The sequence below is a fragment of the Apostichopus japonicus genome, chromosome 9 (assembly GCF_037975245.1).
Source record: "Apostichopus japonicus isolate 1M-3 chromosome 9, ASM3797524v1, whole genome shotgun sequence".
NCBI classification, from domain to species: domain Eukaryota; kingdom Metazoa; phylum Echinodermata; class Holothuroidea; order Aspidochirotida; family Stichopodidae; genus Apostichopus; species Apostichopus japonicus.
Window position 1 is genome coordinate 10,898,221 of NC_092569.1, and position 19,465 is coordinate 10,917,685.

A 19,465-nucleotide genomic window follows, 5' to 3' on the forward strand; every position below is an offset into this window, starting at 1 on the left:
TATTTCCCTTTAAAACCACTTGCTGATTGGTTTCCAGAAGTGAATGCTTGCAAGCTCTCTGATGTTCTGAAATATCTGACTAACATAATTCACTCGATCTGTCAATAAGGTTACCGAGTGAAACATCTACGTAAATGGCAACAAGTCACAAAGCCCTCTACGAGGCTTTCGGATTTACAGTAGGATTTTGTAGAAATTTCCAAACCAAAAATCTCCCATATCCTCTTGAAAATCCCTCTTCCTTCGATTCTACAGTATGTCGAAAACCGGAAACATAACATGTGGCCATCTTATAAATGTAACTTTGGCAGAAGGTCTGTACAATCCTGTGGTTTCTGACAGGAGGGTTTTCCCCCTGCAACTTCAGTTTTGTGCTAAAATAACAACGCCTTGTTCAATATCACATACTGTATGACATAGAATAGATAAAGATCTGTGTTGTGCATCAATCTGCATTTCCTGTTTTTGTGGATCAATGATCCACGTTGGTACTATCAATTATTTCTATGAACTCTACTTTTATAATTTTATGGATGTTTCTTCCTCGTTTCCTCGTTGCTGCTTCACAGTACAGTCGTGTACTTTGTACACGGCAACCTCTAGTTACTCGACTTTGGTCAATATTTGATATGCTGCTACTCTGGTTTGCAATGTCCACAAAATGGCAGTCGGCTCTTTGATCTGAATGGCACTGGTAACAATACACTTCCATGTATTGATGCAGCATTAACTTCCGGGTCAATTAAGTTCATTTTCAAGTTAGTGCAATGAAAAGAAAAAAAAAGAAAACACTCGTAGATTTTTGAAAGTAACTCAACAATCTGAAGGTCAATGGCTATGAGGCAAAATACAATTGTCCATTTATTCTGTCATTGCAATGTCAAATCACATTGCTTTATTGAACCTAGATTTACGCTGTGAAGAGTTGCTTGTTAACCCTACTGTACAGTATGTTTCAAAATGCTGCACATTCTTCTCCTTCAGTGGGACTCAAATTGAAAAGCTACTGTCGCCTCTCAAATCGGCGTCCAACAGAACAATTCTCTGGGTAACACAGTGTTACCTTATCCTCCATGAATGTGAGGGCAGCTTTACAATTAATGTTGTAGCAAAATTCTCAGATGGTGTTGTTTATTCTATTTAGCATATAAATGTAATAGGCCTACTAAGCAACCATCCATAGGCAGACTATTATTAAGTTTCAGAGCGAAGTCATATGAAAGGATCATATAACCGTAATTAAATATGTTTGAATTATACATGTTTGAGATCACAGTCACTCGCTGTGTTTTCATTTCCTTGTGTAACAGAAGATTAATTAGGCCATGGTATGTTATTGTACATTCAACACGGTATTTACTTTGCTCCTTGCTTGTCTGTCTCCCCACAACCTTAGCACCCTCATTCTACCGTGCCTAGAATCAACATATAAAGTAAGGGCTAGTTTAACGAACTCTGGACCTGGAGAGTTTTAGAGGTTAGCACTAATGATGCTCTCGCTGATTTTACTCAGTGGTTTAAAGTACTTGTTGTTCTATGCTTCAACTACATATGATTTCAGGTTTGGTCAGGATCCACCAGAAAATGGGAGAATGAATTGTACTTGTGAGGGTTGGGAGTCAAACTGCTCGAAGCAAGGGTACAATTCCCTCATTTTTGTGGATGCATTTATTGAGTTTTACTGATGCATAAATCGACTAAATGGGTGGAATTATCCACGAAAGTGTCTCAAAATAACAAATTGATATTTTCTTGTTTCACTGTGGCAATCTTGGCCGTTTCGTCATTCGTGAATTAGATGTTTCAATTTTTTGTCACAGTTACAAAACATCTGGCACGAAGAATTAGTAAGACATTTAGGAGTTAACATTATTTTAATTGGATTGTCAACTGATGTGATATTAAGAGCATTACTCCTACAGTAGCTTCCTGGGGAGTGGGTGAGAGATGGGTGGGGGAGGGGGAGATGGGAGGGGGGAGGTGGGAGGGGGAGATGGGAGGGGGAGGGGGGTTGGATGCTGCAGGGTACAGGATGCTACAGGCCAATCATTTTAAGGATCTTGGCAGCAAGGAGGATAGCAGTGCAGTGTGTTGTACAGTATGTTATAACCAGAAAACGGTTATTTCACTAATTCAGTTTTTGTAGAGGATGGTCAGGTACTGTACAGTACCTGTCTGGCATGGCATTAATTCTTGAGGTTCTTGCAATGTCCTTTCCCATGTTTCCAATCATCGAGAGTTTTTGCAGTATGCTGTTAAAGATGTAATATTCAATTACGATCAAAGAAAACGGTCGAAATGCAAGGGTCATTTCAGAATCACATGATCAGCCATAGGAGTGTGTACTACTGTGCATGTACGGTACTGTATATACTGTAGCTGTGCTACGAGTAGATGTTTGAGATGATAAGCGACCCGAGTCCCGTACAGTAATTATAGCTTTCCTCCAGGCTTGGCTATCCCTTAATTCAAACAAGCTGAGGCAATGACTGTATGTATTGCTTGACAATTATCACAGTGGACAGGTTATATCAAACTAAAATGTAAGCATCCTTTAATCCGTCTTAATTCTAATCAATTAGATCCCAACTTACGGGCAGCTGTTTTGCCTTGACGGGCAATTACTCCAAGCCTACATTTAGTAAGTTGCTATGAAAGGTTGTCTTTTATCATTTAGCAGATCTGTCAAATGACTAATTAATTCATATTCAAGTGGCTGAATATTTCTAAAACTAAATGGATATATATACATGATGCTAGTGAAATCAATGGACATTGACCCATAGATATGAACATTCCAGCAACTTGCAAGTAAAAATGCTCTGCTTGTTGCAAAACAAAATGGCTGCAGTTTAACACTGTTAGTGTACAACTAAAATCTGCAGTTAGCATTTACAAGAATCCAATTGTGATGAGTTTACAAACTACCAGTAGTTTTATGATCTTTAAATCCAACCTTGGTCTTCTCAGAATCAGTTTCTATTATATACCTGTAGAGAAGTCTGATATTATAAACATTTAGTTCTATATAAAAATGCAAAGTACAGTATCTAAAGTAATGGGAACCAAGGAACAAAGATTTTGTACAGTATGGTATATTTCCCTTAAAAAATATTAGAGCTCTCCAGAAAAGTGAGAAAACAACACATTGTACAAACAGTACAGTATCAAATTTATATGCTGAAAACATCTGTCTATAAAACCTGTCTGTAAATCTGCCTACTGTATAAACTCACTAATATTCCACCAGAGTCTCTGATGTCATGAACCATAAACTATGCTAAATGTCTTTTCTTCTTTTGTGAATGAACCTATTTATGAAAGCTACACTAGCCATTATTGTCATGTACAGTACTTTATTATTATGCAGGGTTAGTAATAACTGCATAACTAATTAGTAGCAGAATGAATGTTAATTATCTTTAAATTTGCCAAATGTTGACAATATTTATGAATCTAAGTTACTGTCATCAGAGCGACTGGTACAGTACACATTCGGTTTTAGCCTTGTCTAGTTTCAGTCGCACGAAAACACATCGGCTGGTAGTCCAGCGACCATACTCTACAAGGAAAGCAGAAATATATGGTCTCAGATTGCATTTAATGGAGACACAGGCTCCCATTTTAAACTCTAGTTGTGGTTTCACGCTATGTAAATTGACTCTATGAAATTCATACCTGACAGACAACGGTACAATATAGTCTATTAAATAGCAAGAGTTTTCCGCTCAATATGAAAGCATGATGTACAGTAAAAGCATAGTTCAAGAAGACTACAATTTGCATAAGGTTTAAATATTAATTAGTACCATTAACTGGTATTGTTTCACCACAGTAAAGTAGCTGTATTGTAGTATGCATGTATATATGCACATTGTGGATTACAGTAACTGTGTTGAATAGACCAAATCAAATATCAGATCCACTACTTGTATAGTTCAAGGAAGTACTTGAAGCAAGTAACCATACAGTATTTATGTGAACAGTTTGAACTACATACAGCATACTGACATACAGTGTGTACTGCACAGTACAGTCTACAATGGCGTTCCTGTGTAAAGGACTCACTGTTTATAGTGGCTGTTCGTAGTTAATGACCTGTATTTTTATTGCAGATGGGAAGATCAGCAATCATTTCCTTCCCTCCCGGATACAATCTGTGGCCTTCATTCCCAGATGTGGGTACCACATTTGGGTACTCCATTTTGACTAGAATGTTAAATGCAATAGAGCACTTGGTCAACATTGAAATCATGTGTGATTAAAACTGTTAATTACTCATTAATAGAGCTACTGTAGCTGTACATTTTAATCTGTACTGAAGTTGAAACTGAACCCCTGCATTGTGTGATGTGCATGGTACAGTATGTTCATGTAGTATAGTGTACTACTGTACAATGTTCTCTTGTTAATTACTTGTTAATTACTGTTAATTACTCATTAATAGCTAGCTGAACATATTGATCTGTACTGTACTGCAGCACTGCATTGTGTGATGTGCATGGTACAGTATGTTCATGTAGTATAGTGTACTACTGTATAGTACAATGTTCTCTTGAGTATTATATTCATAGTGTATGTATTGTATATTGTGTTGTCCTGTACTGTGATCATGTGTGATGTAGTTTAGTGATTATTCTAAGTATTTCAAGTACCTTACAGTACATACAGTAGTGTATTGCACTGTAGTGTGATGTAGTGTACTGTACTACTGTACGATACATGTTCTGCAGTGTATAATGTACCTTCCTGTGGACCTACTGTATGTATATTGTACGTGTACATTGTGTTGCTGTGTGGTGATGTGACCCTTCAACTGGTTTCCATTTCTGATAACTATACAGTCTTCCTGAATTTTGGTTTCATGTTTCCTTGTTGACAACCAAATTCCAATTGTTTGTCAGGATGTGGTAAATACATGGCTTTTCTGTTCCCCTATTTCCCCTACCTTCCGAAGTCCCAAATTCAGTGAAATTATTGCTTAAATATCATTTCTAGGAAAGCAGCCTGTGCGCTCTAATTCCTCTGATTAACAAGGCCACTGTAATATACAAATATCTTTGAACTTAAAAGATATGTATCATATTGTACAGTAATATTCCCATGTACAGCACAGTAGTTATTACAAAATTGCCAAATATATAACTTCTAAGGTGTCGGAAAATTTAACCTTTTTTTTTTTTTAAACAGTCAAAGAGAAAACAGAAGTATTTACTTCACTCCTCTCTTACTGTACCTGTCTCCCAGTCCCATCTACCCACTGTATGTTTATTTAAAATTTTAGTTAAATTGTATTAATTACTGTATTGACAACATAAGTCTTTTTTCACTTTATCTATCTATATATATGGCTCACAAACATATTTGTTTTCAAGTGGCACACATTACTGCTGAAAAGAGATACTGTATGTTGCAAGTTTCCTTTTCAATTAGTTTGAACTGAGTACAATGAAACTCTTCTTTCATCGGCACTATAGATTTAATGTCTCACTCTATAGTCCTCTGTAGTGTTAGCTCGTGCTAGCAAGAAAAGTTTGCTTTCATGAGAGAGGGGGAAAAATGAAAGAAAGAAAGATTCGTAGAAAATAAGTTTAAATTGTTTGTCTGTCGATCTTTGATACCGTGTTGAGTACTTTAGGACCATGAGTTGTTTATAATATACCAGACTTCCTTCTTCAGTACAATAAGTATTGTCAAAACTCTCCAGGTCCAGAGTTCGTTAAACCTGGGAATTAACTTTTTGCCCCTACTTCAGACTATTCTACATAAAGTAATTCCCTTCCTTCTTGACTGTTAAACCACTGTCGAGCATTTTTTTTTTCTGTCTGATCGTTGTCTTCGCTTGGTTTTGAATTGTGACACAAAGTACACTAAACAATAAGGACCTAATACAGTACTATACGTGGTCTTCCAGTCAACCAGCTATGAAGGAGGAAGTAACAATGCATTCTGGTAATCTGATAGACTATTTCTTCACAGTGAAGAAATTTAAAAGGATTTTCTCATGGCTGAATTTGATTGCTTAGCAAAATAGCTGAAAACTTTTCTGCATCTGAAGGCAAAAAATTACACCCTCAGAACATTTTGTATTTATACAAAGATATCAATATTTCCAATTTTGTGATATTTTTTTAAATTTTATGCATCTGGCAATTGTTCAGCAGAATGGATGATATCATTGGGACGTTCAGCTAAAATATGTATTTGTTTTCCTTTATATATAATTTGTAATTAATGAATAAACAGAGAACTTTCACAACTAAAACAAACATTCTAAATGTATGATCAGGTTTCAAGGATAAATCAACAAGAAGTTGTTAATAGCTGAAGTATTTGCTTTTGAAGAGCATAATTTGCCCAGATTACTGTACAGTACATCAGAGACCCACCCCTACAGTACTGCGTGTACTGTCACTACTGTGTACCAACTTCCTGGAGTAGTTGAAGGTTTACAGCCAGTCAAAATAGTTTACACTCAATTAACCCAGCTGTAGCGCAACTTAGGGGCAAGATTTTGAAATGGGGTTTTCAACTATAGTAGCAGTGTGGAGTACTTTTCTCTTCTAAGTTTCACATTGTCTGTGACCAGAAAATACTTTGAAGATCTGTCCCAACATGCCTCTAGATAAACAGTATGTACTGTAGTCTCTACCAGTGATGAAGAAAGAATTGAAACTGCTGGGCACATCTTAGAATCTTAATCATGTAAAAAGCTCAGTTTACTGTTTGCATCACTTATCTAGACAGTATCAATATGCAACAACTCCACTGTTGATGTCCTCCCAGCATGCCTATTGTAGCTTTTTAGTTGTGTGGGACTGTGGGTACATTTTTGCATCATTGATCCCCTCCCAGCTTTTAAACTTTTCTTCAGTGTTCTATTTTTTGCCCCATTTACTTTCATTGTGAAGAAGTCCCTCTACCTTCTAAGGGACAATCAATTCCTCTTCAGGCAACATTGATATACTGTATGTATTTTGTGCCATATATACAGTACAGTATACTGTATGTACAGAATGTACAGTATATTCAATACTAAATGTGTGCAGTCTCTCCTTGGTTACTGTATGAGGAGGTGTACAGTACAGTATTTACACACAGTACACTCTAAGTGTTGAAAGAAAGCTCCAGTATATCAGTGTTGAATGGAAAACCATAGTATATACTACAGTAACTCTATACGATTGTTAAACAAGAACTTTCACTTTTTCTTCCTATATTTTGCAAAATCAGCATTTTTTTTTGTTTTTGTTTTTTGGTCGACCAAGACGTGCAAAGTTGATAAACGTTAACAATGGATGATAAATAAACATTTTGCAATCGATTGTTGATGAATGTATCTCGGTTTCTGATTTCAATGTTTAAACTATCTCTCTCTTTGTGTTTTTTCCTGTAGTTGGTACTTTGGCAAGATTGGAAGGAAGGATGCCGAGAAGAGACTTCTAGCTCCGGGATTAAATGTCGGTACTTTTGTTGTAAGAGACGGCGAAGCAAACCCAGGTGAGCAGACATCAGTAAGATCAGACCGAGCTACTGAGTTTTTTAAAGTTTCGTCAGTATCGGTGCCAAATATGCTAGAAAAATTCAACTAATGGTCACTCATGCTGCCAACTTCAACGAACCAATGACACTGTAACCATTATGCACCTTTTTTGGGTTCCTCGTCGAAACTTGTAATCGGCTAATTAAACAACACCGCTCAATGTCTGGAGGGTAATTTGGAGATGCAGAAACCGCAACGAAAAGTGATTTTTTTCCGATTCTTAAATCTGGTGCCTTGACCCGTGCACGGCACACGATATATATACAGTATGCAAGCTGTGTGGATTCGATGTCTGTAAGAAAGGTCTTTCATCAGATAGTGAAATGGTTAAAAGCAGTGTTTTAAGATGGTTTTGTGGGTAATTATTTTTTTTTTTCAATCCAATAATATGGTGGCATCAGTTGGTTCCAAATATTTGAATTTCTGGATTATGCACCTTTTTTCTTTTTTTGTCGCATGCGGTTACATATTTCATTGAAAAATTACTGGCAGACCACAAAACTGGAGAATCGTCTTCAAGTCATGACATTAATGTATGCATATGACTTTCTATTTTTCTCTTCCTTCCCTTCTTCTTTTGCCAGGTACATATTCTCTATCAGTCAGAGACTACGACACGCAGAAGGGCGACCACGTCAAACATTACAAAATACGAAAGCTCGACGATGACCGGGGCTACTACATCGCTCAGCGGAGTCCATTCCAGAATCTGGAAATGCTCGTCAGGCATTACCAGTGTAAGTTTGAATCTCTTCAAAGGAGGAAAGACTGTGAGGAATAAATTTAGGTTGAAAATAGATTGTCTTGTTTCTTTGGAGTCCAGTCCCTGCACAAATGTAATAGATAGAACTCTCTCTCGATAAGCAAGGCTCATTTGAAATCTGGTTTCTGCTTTCTAGTCAGATATCCAATGTTTGTATCGGCTTTTTTCTTTGTTCTTTGTTCTGTCTCCTTTCCTGTATTTGTATTTGTATTCATATTCATATTTGTATTTGTATTCCTGTTTATTTGTATTCCTGTATTTGTATTTGCATATACCTGTCGTCTGCGTCGGACAGTCTATATGTGTAATACTTATGTTACCGTTTCATATGTTCTGACCCCCACAGCTCAGGCCGACGGTCTCTGTGTTCGACTGACGACATCTTGTCCGAAGGAGAATCCAAATACCGGCGGTCTCAGCAAGGACGCTTGGGAAATAGACAGAAGTTCCCTCACCTTGGAACAGAAGCTTGGCGCTGGCCAGTTTGGAGAAGTATGGAAAGGTAAGAAGTACAACGTTGTCTGTTATCTCTGTTGGTCTTCATGGAAGAGAGTTTAATGTTCAATTCAATTTAGACTAATTTCTCATATTAACGTACCGAAGAAAACATAACACGCAGTACAATACAGTAGACAAATAGCATGAAATGAAGGACACTGGAAAATGGAATATTTACTTCGCTCCTCGCTCACCTGTCTCCTCACAACCTTAGCACCTCATTCTACCGTGTCTAGTATGCCCTGGTAATCTTTTAACACTGTGCGCCCTCAACGACCGGCTCCTCCGGTCGTTGCCCTTCTCATTCTATATGAAGGACACTGGAAAATGGAATTACTGTTAACCAAGGCTACTGACTTTGAAGAAGAAGAACACAAAGAAGCTTCAAATTAAAACAAAGATATTTACAGATTATAGATAAGAAGGTGAAGAAAACTGACAAGAGATGAAAATGAAAGGAGAAAAGAACAAGAGATGAAAATGAAAGGAGAAAAGAACAAGAAACATCAGCATTTCATGGAACAAAAGCCTATCTATAGGTTTTACAGATCTGTTTATATACCTCCCCCTCAGTGCTAAATGGACTGATGCACATGTGTAGCTGTACATATATCTTCTTGTTGACTACCAACAGCAGTTTGCCTACTTCCAAAACTTGGCATAAGTGGATCCATGCCTTAGCCACTGGAAGTAATAGCTTCTTTTTAGTCAGAAGTAGTTTATTAAGGCCAAGGTCTTCTCTCAGGACTTTACAACAGTAACACTTAGTCACTGGTAACGTAGTAGTCACATCCACACACACACACAAGTGTGCTCTTGGTGGGCACCTCAGTGGGCCAGGTCTATGCGTTCCCTACGGGACATTCCTTAGGGTGCTGCCATGATCCAAGACACTCAACTATTTTTACAAGTCACCTAACACGATCCTCATTTATACACTTCGGTTACTAAAAAAAGCCAATTTAGATTATCTTGTCCAAGAATCAACAAAATACAACATAATGATCCAGCCAGGACTCTAAACCTGTAATCTTTAGATCAGCTCCTCTCTATCAAGAATTGTGAAGTTGATCTATAGAGAGAATCTATAGTACATGAATAGTCTGCACGTATTTCAAATATTACATTGCAGAGACTAATAAACGTGATGATTGCAGTACTTGAAGCAGCTATTATGTATTGAAGAGCTCTTGTCCTCGTAAGACTCGAACGATAAACATGTGGTTAGCGAAAGAGAGTGCACTCTGTTAAACAGATTAAATATTTACTCCATTGCAGCCGAAGGTTAGGCCTACACCACTTTAACATCAGACATAATTTAAACCTAGCCTAATTCGTACGTTAGATGCCCATGTTAACGTTGGAATCTTTGTAAATTTATACATAACCGATCTAATGTTGCAATTTTTGGTGGACAAAGTATTTTAGGCAGGCATGCATTTAAAGGGTGTGAAGACTCGCACACAAAGAAACTAATCATGCCGGTAATCTGACCTAGTTTCGAAGGAGGTGTAACAGAAGTGTTAGATACCACCATCGAACCCAGAAAATACACACACAGCTTGCTGCCGTCGGTAATTAGACACTAGTGTACAGTCAATGCATACAGCTACGGTCAATACCCACAACACAATGTACATAGCAGCGTGGACATCTCAGGTCTAGATAAAAGATAACAAGGTATCACGTTTCATTACTGTCTGCATTTTGTAGCGACAAGACGAAAACGTCATTTGCAAGCAACGGAAAGTTAACTTTTTCAATGCGCGGCACGCGGTTTGGGGCGAGTCTTCAATGCCTTTAAGCATTACCTTGTACTGTACATACTGTGTAATGGTTTGGCGTTGTCCCAAAAAAATGATGTACTTTTATGCAGCTATAAACTCCATAACAATGTACAGTAGTATATTACTGTACTTGATGAATGGTTATTTATATTACTTGACTTTGAATGTGAAACCGAAAATTGTTTCAGTTATGATTAGTTATTTTTAGTAAACGAGAAACATTCCAAATTGCAAACTGAATTGTCTCTTCTGCAGCACCATTCAGTATATATAGTACAACACCAATTTGTAGTAATAGTATTTAATACCCTACACTAAATAGGTACTTCTTGATGATACTTATAAATTGTGGGCATAAATTTATGTCAATACTGAATAAATAAAAATAACGATATATACTTAACAACATGACCATTCCCAATTGGATTGGATAAATTTTCAATAGTTATTCTGTTCATGCACGACCCCTATTACTCTCTAACAGAATCGACAATCACCCAAATTTTCTAGAAAACACGGCAATTAAGAAGTTGAAATGGCAGACATTTACAACTACAGCTAATTGAGACTGACCAGGGTCAAATGATTCAGTGCTTGTTAACTTTTATTATACAATTTAGATGTCTTATAAAAAAAAAATATATACAAAAAAAAAATCCTGATAATATGCTTTTTTGCTATGAAAATCTAGAGTTCATTTTTGATAATGGGTATAACCTTTGGCATTATAATTTAAGCAATTGGTTGATCACTGTACATAAGGTCTTGAATTTTTGGCTATCCTGGCCCTCCAAAGTGACATTCATTGATATGCTCATAAATGACGTAAATGGAGAGGTCAGGTTCGATCTGATCTCGGCATTTGTATCTAGAAGTACAGTTATCTAGCACTCACTGCATATGACTTCTGACCTTTTCCTTTCGACCCAGGTTGTATGCTCAATTTGTAAGAGTTATGCTATTTCTCAATTTGTAAGAGTTACACTATTTCTCAATTTGTAAGAGTTACACTATTTCTCAATTTGTAAGAGTTACACTATTTCTCAATTTGTAAGAGTTACACTATTTCTCAATTTGTAAGAGTTACACTATTTCTCAATTTGTAAGAGTTACACTATATCTCAATTTGTAAGATTTACACTATTTCTCAATTTGTGAGAGTTACACTGTTTCTCAATTTGTAAGAGTTACCATATTTCTCAATTTGTCGGTATTCCTGTTACCTGTGATAAGCAACTTTGGCTTCAGAATTTTAATTCCTTATTTCCATTCACAGTATGAAGTGAATACCAAAAGTCTGATTGTTCACACCCTAAAAAACATACAATGCAGAGCTTGTAAAGAAAAAATACTAATGAAAGCAGTTTGTGAAACTCACAGCGACAGACATACAGTATATTTGTAATTTTGTACTATTCAGATATAAATAGAAATTATTTGCTGTGATGTCATATATGAACCATACGAAAATCCCGTAGCTGCTCAGTTTTTGATGTAATTGTGCAACTTAGGAGATGTAACTTATAGTGGGTCAGGTAGGGAACTTGATCAGAAATAAATACTGACTCCAATTGTGATGTGTTCCCATCTGAATCAAAGAAAGAATATGTAATTTAGGTGACAGCCTTGTTTTTTTACTTACAGCAAAGTTTATTGCACTTTGTCCCGAAAATCAAAGAAAGGAGAAAGTTTTTTGTCAAATTTATATCTCAGTGGTGAAACATGATAATGTTCTTGGTCCAGATGCATATTTAAATATATCTGTCTAAATCTCAAGTTCCTGTAAGTTTCATTATCAATTTTGTTTATGATCTGTAATAATTAGTATTAACGTGATATAATAACCGTGCTTTTCGTTCCGATTTGTCTCAGGTATGTGGCACGGGAAGACACCTGTTGCAGTGAAGACTCTCAAACCCGGTACAATGACGCCATCCGCTTTCTTGGCCGAAGCTAACATCATGAAAAAGCTCCGGCACGAGAAACTGGTGCAGCTGTTTGCCGTGTGTACAGACAAGGTAAATGAATTAGCTCCCCCACCCTAATCCCCATTCCATCTCTACTGCGACTAACATCAACGCCTTCAACCTCACAGGCAAACCCACTAACACCGATACCCTCCCCCATTATCAAGTGACATCTATGACATATAGGTGACAAGGTTAATGTATGTCGTCCAGTTACAGAGTTTTGTTGACAATTGCCAATTCATAATCATGGACATTAAATATGAATCTAAGAGACTGACTTTGGTCAGATTGGGGCTTTGATAAGCCAATGAGGCTTCTTGCCGAGTTCCTGCTTGCAGGAGGTTCTAAAATACATACATATATATGCAGAAGGTACAAGATCACTATTGCTGAGGAGACATGTTATTGTTAAATATAGTTGTCCTTAAAAACATATATAACATACCCAAACTAGTTTTTGGAATGGTTGAGGTTTTCCCTCGTTGTGGGAAAGGAAATTGAAAGTTGATAGGATGGAGTGCTATATGGTTGGATTACATTATACGATGAGGAAATTTCAGCTCGATATACTTTGGTATCCTGTTTTTCTATATCAGTGTTTCCCCCCGTATTTCATGATAAAGGTCATTTTTTGAAGTGCATACTGTAAGAAGTTATACATATCTTTTCAGGCCCAGGTAAACGTCATGCCACCAATTGGCCATTACAGAAACCTTTCTTAAAATACTGCCTTGAACTTTCCGGGGTGGAACAATTTGAGGGGTTGGAAGAGGAAGGAAGAAGTCAAATGCTGCAGTTTTGGGTTTGTTTCATGCTCGAGGCTGGTGTATGCTTTGTACCAAAAGTGAACATGAAAGAAACCAATGCAGTGTGCACATACAACTCCGCCTCCCCAAAATATGCTTTATTTTAAGATTTCAAATTTATATAACCATTGGCTAATTCATAAATGACAGATTTAGGATCCATTTTTACCAGTCAATTAAAACAATGTTTCTCTGAACTTAGCGTTGTGCGGTAGTGCAATTTCCCACAACCGGTTAGTGTTGCAACATGAATCCCGGTATCGTAACTACTACCGGGATTTTCCTCAACAATTCATCTATGGTTCAAAGCACTTAGTTACGAGACTGTCAAAAGTCATACATTCAATGGCATAGCCTAGGCCATATACATACTCTTACACGCACGGTTGTAACAAAATAAAAAAAAAAACATGCAAAACAACACGCTATATTAGGTCCTTTTTCACACATTGCACTGTGATCGGGACTAGTCAATACCGGGATCGGGACACTGGGATTCACTTGACTACCGAGACCCTGCACAATGCTATCTGAACTGTTCTTTCATTGTACAGAATTATTTGTCTTTGATTGTGTCGTTATTTTGTATTAAATCCATTTGTCTGTGTGTGAGTGCGTGAGAGTGCGTGAGAGTGGATATCACTCATATGCTGTTCCTTTCTTCTTCATCTACAGGAGCCCATTTACATTGTAACAGAGTTGATGGTGCATGGCAGTCTCCTGGACTTTCTAAAGGACGGTGATGGCAAGCATTTAAAACTACCCCAGCTTGTTGATATGGGTGCTCAGGTGAGAAGCATCCCTCCCCTCCCCCTGCATGACCTGGTGACCTCCAAAACTTGATTCGCCTAAGTTTCCTAAGAGGACAATACATTGCCAGTACATCGACGAGACCTGCCAGCTGATCAGGGATATTATTTCCGGTCAATAGTCCTGTTGGAATTGTAAAGTGCAAATGGTTTTGAATTTGCCATCAGTGTTTCTATCTCTTCTGTAAACCCCTGAGGTTCATGAGAATTTCGATGTTGGGACAAAAACAACGAAACCAAAACCAATAAAAAAACAAAACAAGTTTGTCAGTACTGTTTGTCATCACAGTTTGATAGTAACCAGTTTTGTAGATGTAGATAGATGGTGAAACAGTCTAGTCATACCAAGTAAATTTTTAGAACCAGAAAAGTTCCTAAAAAAAGAGGGTTTGGAACGTTTGGAATTGAACCATTTTATTTTTTAATTTTGTATAATGTTGGCTTTCACCTGGATTGCTCAAAATATGAATTGCTTCATATTTGTCAAAGTCACCTGTGTTCCAGCTAATTTTCATCTACTGTAACATCTAAAGGTGATGTTAGGCAGATATTTGAGTCTTGATATGCAATAGTCCAAAAAGAAAACTTATTGAGTGTTGGTAATATTCTATTAACATGGAGGTATTAAAAAAAAAAATTAAAATATTCTTTTCGGGTTAATTGGATTATGATAATGATGGTGTTGTGCAGGAATTAAGTTATTGTTAATTTGTTAGTTAACATTGACTAATTGTAACGTCAATGTTAATGTTAAACTTAGTTAATGGATTAATCCTTTCATTCTAGAAGTTCTAATAACTCCACGGGGACCATTGCTCTTCGATGTGACTCCTGGACATCGCTTCTTTGACAAATGCATTGTAAAGATGTCAATTGAAGCCATAAAAACTCTTATCAGCTTTTTAAATAGTCTACAATTGTATCAAAATTAATTCTGTGCCAAGAGTCATCATTTGATGAGCAGCTCAACTGTGTGAGAGCTACTGCAGCATTTGCTATTCTCATTATTCTCATTAAGTCTCATTACAATTACTCTGATTAAGTGTCATTCCCAAAACTGCTGACTTGCAGTATTGGTTCGCATTGTATTTTGAGTACATAACTTTCAGTTCTCTATTATGATCGAGGAACTGAATTGTTCTTTTGTCCTTGCGAGGTTTTTCATGATATCCTTTGTCTTAGCCACTTTTAATTGGACTGCGATTACAGTTCAGTCGGTTTCATCTTTCTCCCTCGTTGATGTAGAAGTTCAAGAACGTAGCAGAATTGTCACATAATATGGAAAGCCAAATATAGCCCAGGCATGAGCTTTTTCCGCGAATTCGAGGATATCCGTGATTTCTTTTCTACCTCCAAGATTTACACCTCTCAATTACCGATGCATATTCAACCTGCAGGGGCGACAAAAACTGTTAACCTAACACACTATATCATAGGCAAACTGGAGCCTATACCGCAATTTTTTTTTCTGTTCTGAAAACTACACAGACAATGTAGTATGTAGATTTTGTTCAGTATGTTTCTTTGATGAAAAACAACCAACCCCCAAGAAGGAAATATATACTGAATACTTTTTTCTACCTCGCTCTTGATTCAAAGACCTGTTGTCTTTACAGGAGGCTGTTTTTTTCCAGCATTTAAAAGTCTTTAATATGAAACACAAGATAAAATGACTGGAAGATCAAGTTATCAACCAAGAACATAATTATGTCAGGCAGCAGTAAAAGTACTGTACTTTACAAAGGTGTATTCTTCAAACTAATTTGAACTTTTTCTTCTTCTTTCTCATGTTCGTTTTCATGAATGAGATGATAGAAATTGCTCGTTATCATTGTATCAGCATTTTACTCTGTTGTGCATTTGTTTTAATTTATTTATTTATTTTTTTTCTTTCATCGACAACAGATTGCTAGTGGAATGGGTTTCTTAGAGAGTCATAATTATGTACACAGAGATTTAGCAGCTAGGAACGTCCTTGTCGGCCATAATAACATCTGCAAAGTTGCCGACTTTGGACTGGCAAGGATGATCGAAGATTCCGAATACACCGCCCGACAAGGTCAGTATGTGACCTGTGACCCGAGGAGGGTTACATCATCGATAAACTCTGTGTTCATTTGGGATTGTCTGGCAGAGGGAATGAATTTGTGAAACCCCCCCAAAATTTGGTGTCATCTTATTCCTCCCACCCATAGGGGTAAAATATATCCTGATAATTAATAGCATGTTCTGTAAAGAGGAGCGATTGATTGAATTGTGCACACTTTGGTGTGTAGGTGTGACAAGTTACCATGGCCAAGGCTAAGTTGTACACACTATGTATGGTACACTCTTTGTAGCGCCTTTGAACAATTTCTGTCTGATATAAATGTCTTCTGATTGATTGATTGATAAAGGAATGTGAATAGCTCCAAGCTTAGTTAATGCCATGTATGTATCTGAGAGGCAAAGTGGCTAAATTATCTGGGCAGATGAACTGGAAAAAAAACAAAAAATACTTGGCTTTCTGTGTGTGATGTTAATAACTTTAATCTCATAGTAATGAATGTCCCTGGGATATATTTTCAGTTTGCAGGATATTTCACACATGGAATATCCACAGTTAGAAAGTCTAAACCGAACTGATAAGGAGTCCATCGAAAGTTATTACGTATCGCAAAGTAAAATCAAGAGCCAGATTAAGATTTAGAAATAATGACATCTGAAAATGATGACAATCACAGACCGATTTCTCTGATCCACATTTTGGACAAAATGTGCAAGAAATTATTTTTTTCTTTTCTACGAACAATTCTAGCTAGATTTTAGAAGATATTGAAACTGGGTCATCCTATGCTAGCAATCTGAGAATAATAATATTAAAAATAAATTACATTTATATAGCGCTTAATACAGCGTTTCAAAGTAGGAAAGAGACAAAGGAAACCATGGAAAAAAAGAAACCAGGAATCGAACAGAAATGTTTTAAGTTGTCTCTTGAAAATACAAAGGGAGGGAGAGTCACGAACGTGAAATGGGAGTTCCTTCCAAAGAGAAGGCGCAGCAACAGAAAAGGCACGATCGCCATAACAAGTGGGGGTACATGGACCAGGAGTATATTGCAAATGGGCATGATAGGAGGACGGAAGCGTAACTGTAGTTGACCGACGCAAAGGAGTAAGAAGTTCAGTGATATATTGAGGGGCAAGCCTGTTGGTCTTTGATCTTCCCATAAAACATTGTATGATCTACCAGCATCGCTTTACATTCACCATGTCACGGACATCATCAAAAAACAAGTTTTGAAACACTTTTACTCTCAGAATTTGCTTCTCCTTTGTCTAAAAAGATGGATTGACAGTCTGAGTACCTGAGTTTAATCGCTGGCAAACATCCAGCGTTGTTGGAAATGAAACCCCATACTATAGCTAGTCACTTGAATGCTGAAGTGTATCACTGTGTTGTGTACATGGTTAATTATCAGGTGAAATAGTTAAAGAATCTCTCATAGCAAGCCATCACACCCAGAATGTCACTGTTCTTTCCCTTTTCAAACGTGAGATATTTTCAATCCTGCTTTCTGTTCTAATTCAACAAAGTTGGTTGTCCTTTCAACTTGGAACAATATAACTCTATCTAGCTGTCAATAGTTAACCCATTCTCTTGTAAGTGTTTTGTGTTGTGTTATTTTATTGTACTCTCACACAGTATTCTGTGTATTGGCTGAGGATGATGTTATTAATAACTAATAGTTGCGTCAAGTTTCATAACTATACTGAATGCAGAAACAAACATCGTCGTTGTTTTATATTACTAGAGGAGAAGAGGCAGGTAGTCTGACACACTTTCTAAACAGAAAAAAAAAAAGATGGCTTTCCTTTTTGAAAATGAATATAGAAAAATCTTTCACTTTAATTCTCGCAAAAGTTAGCTTAATAATCTCCTGAAATAGTTTCAATTTTTGTTATGAATTGTTCCAAATTCTGCTGTATATTTTAGTCTAGTTGGTCAACTGAAAAACTCATTCAAACACTACAATTAGGGAGGTACTTTAAAGAGATAAAAAGAAGGAAGAGCTAACAACAACAAAAAATGGTTTTAATAATCATTCTATCGTATAATATTGTGTGTTTAGTTTGCATTCACTAAACAGGCAATTGGTTTTTATATTTCTTGTTAAGTTTCATTCATTGTGGTTTACATTTAGGTTGGTAGGCACCAACATTAAAATCTCAAACTCTAACACTACATGGTATCAAACTTTTAAAGTTGGAAGTAAAAAAAAAATTTAAAAAAAAAAAATTGTTAACACAATGCTTGTCTATGGTGAGGAGACTGTACGTACATAGCTATATGATACGTAAGTTGTTTCGATCCTATCAGGATCTTTCTCAGAGGATAAGTGAGATGAGAATAAATTAGGGACACATTTAAAGCAGACAGATGAACAGATAAACTAAATTGGACAGTTGACCAATGGATAGAATAAAATTAGAGAGAGAGAGCAAAGTAGAAGTATAATAAACAGGTTTTTTAGCGATGATGTGATTAATGGACTGTGGAGATAAACTGTGAATAGGGTTGATGGGAGGGGTGGCAACAGTGGGAGTACATTGGTGATGGAGGGGAGTGGGTAAAAATGGAATGTCCTCTACCATCGAGGTACTGTGAGGAAATAACAGCTGTTTGAATAATCGTTCGATCAGCTGATATACAATTTTCATGTCTTATTTGTTTCATTGTGGGTTTTCTTATTACTTTTATGAAATATTCTCTTGGTAGGAACCAAATTTCCCATCAAGTGGACAGCACCCGAGGCAGCTAGTTACGGCAGATTTACAATCAAGTCTGACGTGTGGTCCTATGGTGTCCTGCTAACTGAATTGGTAACTTACGGAAGAACACCCTACCCAGGTATGTAACACCATCAAACTGTCCAAAAGTGATATGGTCAGGGTTCCCCATTTAGCAATGCGTGGATCCAGCTATGCTGAATTGGAAGGTGCCAAAGAAAGGTTCTTCCACAATTAATAGAACCAATGAAGTGATTTCAACTAAAATTGTTCGAAGGGCTTGGATGCATGGCCATCATGGTTCATTCGTAAAAGCAACTGTAACTATATGGTGTGGCTCACCAATTTCTGTTGTAGTTTACCAAAGTTACAGACATCTCTTGAGAGATGAACAGACTCAAGATTCAATCGAACCGATATGATTCTTTGCACTAAATAAACCGTGACCAGTGCAAGCATGAGTCTAAAAAGCTGCTTAAGAGCTGTGTTCATGCGCCGTGAAACGAACAGAGAAATC

General features: G+C 36.9%; 1 protein-coding gene across 2 annotated transcripts in view; it reads left to right on the forward strand.

Moving 5' to 3' along the window:
* Positions 1-19,465, forward strand: part of LOC139973814 (tyrosine-protein kinase yes-like) — a 45,393-nt gene that overhangs the window by 18,726 nt on the left and 7,202 nt on the right. For both annotated transcript variants that reach the window (XM_071980683.1, XM_071980684.1), the window contains 7 exons: positions 7,397-7,500; positions 8,128-8,280; positions 8,653-8,808; positions 12,464-12,609; positions 14,043-14,156; positions 16,082-16,235; positions 18,938-19,069. In XM_071980683.1, coding sequence (XP_071836784.1) covers positions 7,397-7,500; positions 8,128-8,280; positions 8,653-8,808; positions 12,464-12,609; positions 14,043-14,156; positions 16,082-16,235; positions 18,938-19,069 — 959 coding nt within the window. The remainder of the gene's footprint in view (positions 1-7,396; positions 7,501-8,127; positions 8,281-8,652; positions 8,809-12,463; positions 12,610-14,042; positions 14,157-16,081; positions 16,236-18,937; positions 19,070-19,465) is intronic.